Genomic DNA, 8,689 nt, shown 5'->3' with positions numbered 1-8,689 from the left:
TTGTAACTTAGTATCCTGTAAAGATTGTTTAAGTGTATGCTTTGTAAAATCTCCACAGTGTGACAGTGTTCACGTGGTTGTCTTTGGGTGATATTTCTAGGGTCGTGTAGCACTTTAATTTTTTTACAATGAAAACAGAAGCAGAGAAACCTGTAAGTACTCTTTTAGAAACAGTAATCAGTTCAGAGCATTTCTGGAAGGACACACAGGAAACTGCTAAGCAGTTGCCTTTGGGGAGGAGCCTGAGGGAGGTATGTACTTTTCACTGTGTACTATTGGATACAACTTGAGTTCTTACCCCCGCCACACACCGCCCCCCGGCATAAACGGTCTATTAAAAACTATTTAACAAGGCAAAACAAATAATTATCATTCTGTCCCAGCTGTTCTTGTTGGTTAGAGATCAGCCGAAGGAGGCCCAGAGGGGTCAAGCAACTTCTCTGGGGTCACCCAGCAAATCTGGTGGCAGAAGCGGGCCTCCAGCCGAGAGCACCCAAGTGTCTGCTGTGCCCTGACTCCCAGGCTTCCTGCCATTGACGAGGTCACAGTTCTTTTCCTGTGGCTTTGCCAGGGGCTGCCTGGACCCGGACTTGGGTAGGCGCAGAGAGGGCAATGTGCTTTCCTAATTAGCTCCCACAGGGGGAAGCATGCTGCACTGGGACACAGGATAGGCAAGGCCAGCGTCCCTGGACACAGGGGAAGCTCTCCCGGGCAGGACCCGGCTCCTCGGCGCCCTCCTTCCTGAACTTGTCATACTAAACGGGGTCAATGCCGTGGTTTCACGGCCCACTCCAGTCTGGACCAGCAATTCCAGCCACCCCCTCATACTACTGGGGTCTGGTTTTTCGTCTGTGAGGCAGACGGGGTGGGTCTGGCCCACCCCTGTCATGTCTGGCACGGAGCAGGTGCTTGGCAATCTGTCTGTTGATCTGCAAAATGGGCAGCCCCTCCAGCTCAGTCAGAAGGTCAAACTTTGCAGGGGGTGACAGAGCAGAGTGGACACGAGAGTGGACTCTGGAGCCTGGCTTCCATCGGCAAATGCTAATTAAGTGTTTGTTAAATACATAAGTTTTAAAAACAGGCATGGGAGCGCACCCTGAGGGAAGGGCGGCTGCCCGGCTCTGCGGCCTCTCCTGGCCCCTCTCCCTGCGTTCTCCACCTTCCGGCCGCCTGGGCTTCTCTGATCCTGGCCTCACAGGGACAGAGCCCCAGCCGGAGAACCAAGAACTCCTGGCCCTGCTGACGGCTGTGCCCGTCACCATCTCGGCTGAATCTGTGCAAGGGGGACACACCAGCCCCCACCTCCCAGCGCTGCTGGAATAATCGGGGTCACGGGGGCTGGCACCCACTCTGGAGCTTCTCCAGGACAGTGGATGGAGCTCACTTGGGGCTTTCAAGGTGGACAGACCTCACATCGTCACCCTGCCATGCGCCAGCCACACGCCTCTGGGCGTCATCATCCTTCCAAATCATCTCAGCTAAAAGAGGGTCAGAACAGCCCCTTAGCACATACTTGTTTGCACACGTGGAAATCTGCGTGCCTCTAGAGCCCTGTCTGTGAAGACTTGGATAAGGGATGCTTCACCGTCTGGTACATTCACAAAGTCAACAAGCAGCTACGAAAGGACCGTGAGTGAAACCCTTTACCTCGTGTACAGACTCAGGATGACAACCAAGCTGATTAGAAAAAAAAAAAAAAATGCATGGAGCAGAAAGCATGTACAAAGTGCTACCCTTTGTGTAAAGTGGAAGAAAACTTAAATATATATATATTTTTCTTTCTCTGTATTTGCTTGGTTTTCATAAGGAGTGAGGATGTCACAAAAAACCGGTGGCTGAGGCTCCTGCAGGGAGAACTGGTGGCTGAAGGACAGGAGGGAGAAAGACTTTTCATCCTATACCCTCTTGTACCTTTTGAATTTTGAACCATGTGAATGAATATGTTCCTTATTCAAAAATAAATAAAATTAAGATTGCTTTGCCAGCCGCACCAGACGCCTAACAGCTGTTCAGGAAGACTGTGAGCAAAGTTTGGTTATCTCGACTTCTGGAGAGGCGGGTCCTCCTGACCCCACCACCTCCAGGGCACAAGGCAGCACCTGCCACATCTGGGCCTCAGCCAAGGTCCAGGAGAGTGGCTACCTCTGACCTCTGATGTCCCAGGTCCCTCCCTTCTTCAGTTTGGAACATCTTTTATTTAAAAATACCTTTTATTTTAAACCCATCCATTATCTCTCTCACACACACACACACACCTCAACGCACGCACAGACATGCACACATCCTATCACCAACAGTCTTTGTTTTTCCAAAAGTTCTGCCTTGCCTCTGACCAGCCAGGGCTGGGGCTGGCTGGCTGGGTCCTCTCAGCTCTCCAGGGTGGGGTGGAGATGTCCCAGGGGGCGTGCCCAGAGGGTCATGGGCCTAGGCCATTGTCCTCTGGTCCCCACACAAAGAAGGCTTGGGCTTGGATCCTGGGGTCTTCTTTCCTGTCTACCAGTGGCTGGCCTCTGGCCTTCTTCTCCGGGGTCCTGCTTGGAGCAAACGCCACAGGGGTCCTGGCTCATCTCCGAGGCACTCGAAGTGGGGCCACTCCCCTCACCTTCAAGCAGCTACCCCCCAGGTCACGACGGCCACCCTGTAGGAGGTGAGAAAGATGTATTAGGAGGTTCCATCAGGTCACAGTGAAAACGGGAACTAACCTCTGCGTCCAGCAATAGGGGACTTGATAAATAAATCACAGTTAGCTACACAATCAAGTTCTCTGCAGCAGAAGGCAGAAGACACCTGTTATGGATCAACAGGGAACGAGATCAAGATAACATTGTTTGAGGACAACAGCGAGAGCGCAGTGAATGTTCCTGTGTGCTGAGATGGAGAGAAGGGCACATGGGAAAGTGCTAATGGACTTCCTCGCAGAAGAGGAATTTGGTGATGGGGAGACAGGATGGGAGCAAGGCTTTTTCACTCTATATGCTTTTTTACCTTTTTCATTTCTTCCCCCATGTGATTTGTGGCTTAGAAAAAAATCCAACACATTTTAAATCATAATATTTTACACTAAAGGGCAAAACAAACAAAGCCCACAGTGGTCGTCCCCACTACCTGACGGTGCCCAGTTACTCCTCAGCCTGCAAAAGTAGACCATGGATGTCTGGCCTTCCTGCCTTCACTCAGGGTGTTCCCTCTGCCAGGAACATGCTCTCCGGTCCTGGCTCTGTGGGAAGGTTTCTTGATTCCTGTAATTGCCTAGCACTTCCAGGAACATTCCACCAGGATAAAACTCAGGAGGGGAAGACGGGGCTGCTCCTTTGTGTCCCCATCAGGCTGGGAGCTCAGGGGGAGGCAGGGAAAAGTTCACTCTGTGGCCCCAGCTCCAGCCCAGAGTCTGGCATGGAGCAGGTGCCAAGCAATGCAGCCTGAATCAGTGGTGCCCACTGGAAGACAAGATGATGGTGGCAGCCCCTGAAGCCACCTGACCCTCATGCCACAGGGGCAGTCTCCACCTGATATTCTGAGGTCTGACCCATGGGTTTCATCCTCACTGGAAGCCAGAGAGGTCACAGACATGACAGTCCCCCCTTCTTTCAAAGGCCTCCAGCTGTTGAATGACTGGCCCAAAGGCACCCAGCCAGCCGGTGAAGGAGCTGGGCTAGAGATCCATGTCGTCCAACAGTCTGTCCAGCATCCAGGACACGAAGGTGACTGAAGCCCCACTGTAAATGCCCCCCCCCCCACCAAGCCTGGCCAGGAGAGGACAGGACAGGCATCTTTCTCAGCCATCCAGAGAAAGAGCTGACCATCTGGGAGCTCTGGCCCCTGCCCCTCCACCCCTGGGCCCAGGTTGGGGCAGAGCCATCCAGATGCGAGCCCAGCCTCCCTCGAGGCTCTCCGGGCCCAGGGACAGCGTGTTCATTCACAGGCAGGGCTATTTTGAGGGCTGAGGCCACAGTCCCAGCAGAGCCTGGGGCTTGGGGTTCTCAGACAAACTCTGGCAGGAGTGGCTGAGAAGGGGGGAAGGAGGTGGGGGAGGGCGATGGAGAGGTTGGGGGATAGAAAACCAGCCTCCCACCCTTTCACTGGATGTCCTCAGGCACAGGGAGAGCCACCTCCACCCCAAGTCTGGTGGTCACCAGGAGACATCGGTCCCATGAGACTACTGAGACTGTTGACCTCCTGGAACCTCAGTTTCTTCATCTATGAAACGGGGACAAAATGATTCTACTTGCCGCCCCAGGGCGCAGCCCAAGGCAACGCAGCTGTGAAAGAGGCTTGTAAGCTGCCGGAAGCACTAAGAAGAGGGCCTGACTAGGCCCCAGCTTCTTCCGCCCCTAGGAACTCAGCGTCAAGGGCTCTGGGAAGCCCCGTGGTTAGGAGCTGGGCTGGCGTGAGACAGAGCGGGGCTTCAGTCTCTCCTCCGCCATGGACCACCTGTTGGACCTCAGGCAAGTGCCTTCACCTCACTGGGCCTCAGTTTCCCACGTGTAAAGTGGAGTTACTGTGAGGATGACACAGTGAACACGGGTAAAGCATTTAGCACACTGTCAGGAATGTCGAAAGTGTTTAATGAATGTTCACAGCATTATTGTCGGCATCACCTGGTAATGCCGCCTCCTCACCCTGCCATCCCGTACCACTTCTTCTGCTCCCCAGCTGAGGACACCAAGTGGGGACACCTCACAGAACAATCCTACCCAACCCCCAACCCCAGGTGCCAAACGGGAAAACAGGGCAGAGACAAGAATCCCCTTTCCATCTCCCACTTGCTATTTCTACCACTGAGGGCCACACCTAACCTCTCCTTAAACAGAAAGATGCTACAGGGAGCTGTTTCCATGGTGACCTCAACCCCAGATCAACCAGGTGGCTCAGACTGAAGGGCCTTGGAGTTCTCTGGCCCACAAAGCCCTGGGTTCCTGAGACAGCCAGTGTTCTTCCATCGAATCTTCAAGGGGCCAGAGCTGGCCAGGATTGTCCCTTTCGCCTATTCCCAGAGGAGACTGTGGGGGTGAGAGCATGGCTTTTGTAGCCAAATTTGGCTGGATTCTTAGTCCTGCAGACAGGTCTCAGGGAAGCAGCCAGATCCAGACGAGGCCCCGTGATCTGCGGCACAGGTCTGAGACCAGCAGAGAGGCCCCCAGCCTACCAGCCGTGGTGTGCACATGTGACAGACACACCTTCTCCCCCAGGCCTGCAGGCACGGCGCCTCCCATACTTCTTGATCGGCAGGCCTGAGTTCGAATCCTGGCTCCATCACAGGCTGTGTCTCTGAAGCAGCGGCAGCATCTCTAAGCAGGGGGGACCAGAGCAGCTCCTTCCCCCGACGCTGAGGGGTTTTAATGATAACGCGTGAAGAGCGCTCGGCACAAGAGACCAGTGCTCAGTGAGACCGCTGCGATGGCTATCACCGACCAGTCTTGGACTCTGCTCTGAGCTCTGCCACCGTCAGTGTCTTCCCTTTGCCCTCTCTAGGCTGTGTTTTCTGACCCCAGCTCTTGCTGCGCCCGGCTCTGAGAACGCCTGCCCCTACTTCCTCACCTGCCTACCTCCACTCCAAAGCACGGGTCAGGAATTTAGCCCCGGGTCGGGGGCTTCCTCTGGGTTCTGATGGTCCCTTTGTGCCCCCCACCCCCAACATCAGACCTCAGCATCCCTGTCTTCATCTCCTTGCCCTGGTGCCATACTGGGAGTTCCCGACTGTGGTAGGTGGGGACCCATAACCTGCTTCTCTGGGAATGTCCTCAGAGCCAACAAAAGGTGGCTACGGGGTAGCTAAGGTTTGCTGAACTGAATGAATGCGTGACAGGCGGTCAAGGAAGACCACTGAGGGCCCAGTCAACCCTTCACTCCCTACGCTGGACGCCTGTAGGCCCATCTGGCTTCCCAGCCCAGCCTGGAGCACTGACCAGGGCCCAAGCTGGGAGCGGCAGGGACCTCAAGAGAGTCCAGGTCCGAGCCTAAGACTGACTCAGGGAGACTGAGGCAGCTACGGGGGGAGAGGCAGGCTGGGAGTCGGACGAGGCAGAAGGGAGCAGTCTGAGGCCAGGACTCAGAGACTTCCCCAGAACAAACTGAAGCAGGGGACCTAGGGCAGCCGTGAGGACCACAGACTGGGGACTTAAGAGGCCTGACTCCAACCCCCCATGCTCTTTCACTTTCCAAAAGGCTGTGGCCACTCAGGGACCCTCTCAGCCTCAGTTTCCCCAGATGTAAGTGGTAGCTGCTGGAATCCAAGCTGTCACACAGACAAGCTTCCTGGTCTGTAGGAAAGGCCCAGGCCAGAGCGGGAAAGGCTGGGGGTGAAGCAGGCTCGCCAGGGCCTGGGCAGCGGCAGAGCCAGCTTTCAGCCAGGAGAGCCCCCAGCAACCTCCGCTGCTAGCCAGCCCCATCCATCATCCCCTAGCAGCCTGGTTCTCACCCCCACCTAGGACACACCACAGGAGCTAGGCCAGCTCTGCCCAGCTGACTCAACAGTGCCCTCCCCAACCCTCCATCCCTTTTAGGGCTGCGTGCCCTCAGGGACCCCCCTCCTTCACCCCTACTGCTCATCAGCTGGGTACCTCAGGTGTCCCCTTGCCTTTCCAGTCTCCTGCCCATCGGTCAGGTCTTTGGATGGGGCACAATCATTTCACGGTAGGGATAGCCAGGGCCACACGCGCCCAGCAAACCCAGCCCTGCGTTCTGGCTTCCTAGCAGAGTGAATGCGGGAGTGGGGTTACACCTCTCTGAGTTTCAAATCCTCAGCAGTGATAAAACCGGCACAATGAGCTGCCTGGCAGGGCTCTTACGAAGATTAAAAAAAAAAAAAAAAAAGAGGAATACATCCCGCACACAGGAAGAGCTCCGTAAATGACAGCCTTTGTTATTCTTTCCTCACGCCCTCTTCCCAACACCCTTTAGTTGGAAGGGGCGCTCTCGATGAGCGATCTCCATCCTCTAAGTCATGCCCTAGTTCTGGGCTTCCCTGCACCCCTTCTGTCCAGGGGACATTAAGCGAATGATTCTGTTCCACACCAAACCCTGGGCTTGCAGCGCCGCACCCCCGACGATCTCCACGTCGCTCCCTCCTCTCTGCACTGGGGTCTCTGCCTCTCTCCTGCTCCCTAGGAGGCCCCGGCCCCCGTCGCCCCCGGCCTCCGCCTCCGCAGGAGCGAGCTCCGCGCACTCACCCCCTTGCGCTGGTTGCTGAGGCAGAAGGTGCAGATGGAGCGCGGCTGGCGGCCGCCGTCGGGGGCGGCGGGGATCGCGCTCTTGGCACTGCCGGCCGCCCGGAAGCACGGCTGCCCGTCGTCGGCCGCGTCGCCCAGCAGCAGCACGTTGGCCAGGTGCGCGATGTAGCTGGACGCCAGGCGCAGCGTCTCGATCTTGGACAGCTTGCGGTCCACCGGCTCGGTGGGGATGAGCGTGCGCAGCGCCGTGAAGGCCGTGTTCACGCTCTGAGTGCGGTCCCGCTCCCGCGCGTTGGCCGCCTGCCGCTGTCGCACCACCACGACCGGGCCCGCGCCGCCGCCGCCCGCCCGCCGCCCGCCCCCGGGGCCCGGGCCGCGCCGCGCCGCCTCCAGGCCCTCGCAGCAGCCGAACGACTGGTCGGAGGCGTCGCTCTCGCTGCGGTTCTCCTCGTCCTCGCTCAGCAGCCGCACGTCCGGGTACAGCACGTGCGCGCCGACGGGGCGCAGCAGCGCGAACGCCATGGGCGCCCGGCCGCGTCCCTCGGGGCGCCGCGACCCAGCGTTTCCGCGCCCCGCCGTGCGCTCCCGCGCGCTCCCACGGCCCCGCCGGCCGCCGCCTTATAGCCGAGGGAGGGGCCAGTCACTCGGCCGCCCCGGCCGGGGCGGGGGGGCTCCGCGCTGGCCAATCGGGAGGCGCCCGCCGCGTCCCGGCCAATGGCGACGCGCCCGCCGCCCCCGTCCTCCAGGTTGAAAGCGGCCCGCGAGCGGGTGGCCCGCCCTGTAGGCCTGAACGCTCCGGGTCCCCGCGGGCGAGCCGCGCAAATGCCGGGGGTCTGCGGGGGTGGGGTGGGGTGTGCCCAAATCTGGACTCCGGATGCTCAGCCTAGACCCTCTAGGAGACTGCGGCAGGTCCCTTCTCTCTTGGCTTCAATTTCTTCGTCCGGGAAGAGGAACCCGCTTGGGTTTTCTGCCCGCGAATTCTAATACCGTGGTTCTGCAACTCTCGTGTGTGTAGGAATTGCGGGAGGAGGGCTTTTGACTCTGTGGGTTCCCGGATTCCCTCCATTCTAATTCAGCAGGTCTGGAATGGGGCCCAGGAATCTGCATTCTGTACAGGGTGGTGTCCACCGAGAGCACTTGGAGAAACACGATAATCTGTCCAAATAAGGATTCGACGGTGTCACATCCCTGACGACAAACTTGAAAAAACAAAAGCAAAACAAAAACAAAACACAAACGCCGGTAGCTCCATTCACTTATTTATTCATTCAACGAATATTTGTTGGGTCCCTACTATGCGTCAGGCGCGGTTTTAGGTCTGAGGATAGAGACGTGAACAAAAAAAACTCTTTGCCTTCACAGAGTTGACATTTGGGTTGAGGACCTGCTGTGTGCCAGACATGGTACTGAGGACCTTACTGATCTTTACTGCTTCTCCTGAAGTTATGGGCGAGTGCCCCCGATTTACAGAGAAGCGCTCTGGCCCTCTCTCTTACAAGTGGTGAGTGGGGGCACTAGTC

At 57.2% G+C, this 8,689-nt stretch overlaps 1 protein-coding gene across 1 annotated transcript; it reads right to left on the bottom strand.

Moving 5' to 3' along the window:
* Nucleotides 1-1,768: 1,768 nt before the first annotated feature.
* On the bottom strand, nt 1,769-7,774 carry TCF15 (transcription factor 15). The gene is made up of 2 exons (XM_001497844.7): nt 7,170-7,774; nt 1,769-2,638 (listed from the first exon to the last, which is right to left on the bottom strand). Exons 1-2 carry the CDS (start codon nt 7,689-7,691, stop codon nt 2,564-2,566), a joined length of 597 nt encoding a protein of 198 aa, XP_001497894.3. The 5' UTR covers nt 7,692-7,774; the 3' UTR covers nt 1,769-2,563.
* Nucleotides 7,775-8,689: the final 915 nt, after the last annotated feature.

This window comes from Equus caballus, chromosome 22, assembly GCF_041296265.1.
Source record: "Equus caballus isolate H_3958 breed thoroughbred chromosome 22, TB-T2T, whole genome shotgun sequence".
Classification (NCBI taxonomy): domain Eukaryota; kingdom Metazoa; phylum Chordata; class Mammalia; order Perissodactyla; family Equidae; genus Equus; species Equus caballus.
This window is presented reverse-complemented; position numbering and strand designations above follow the sequence as displayed.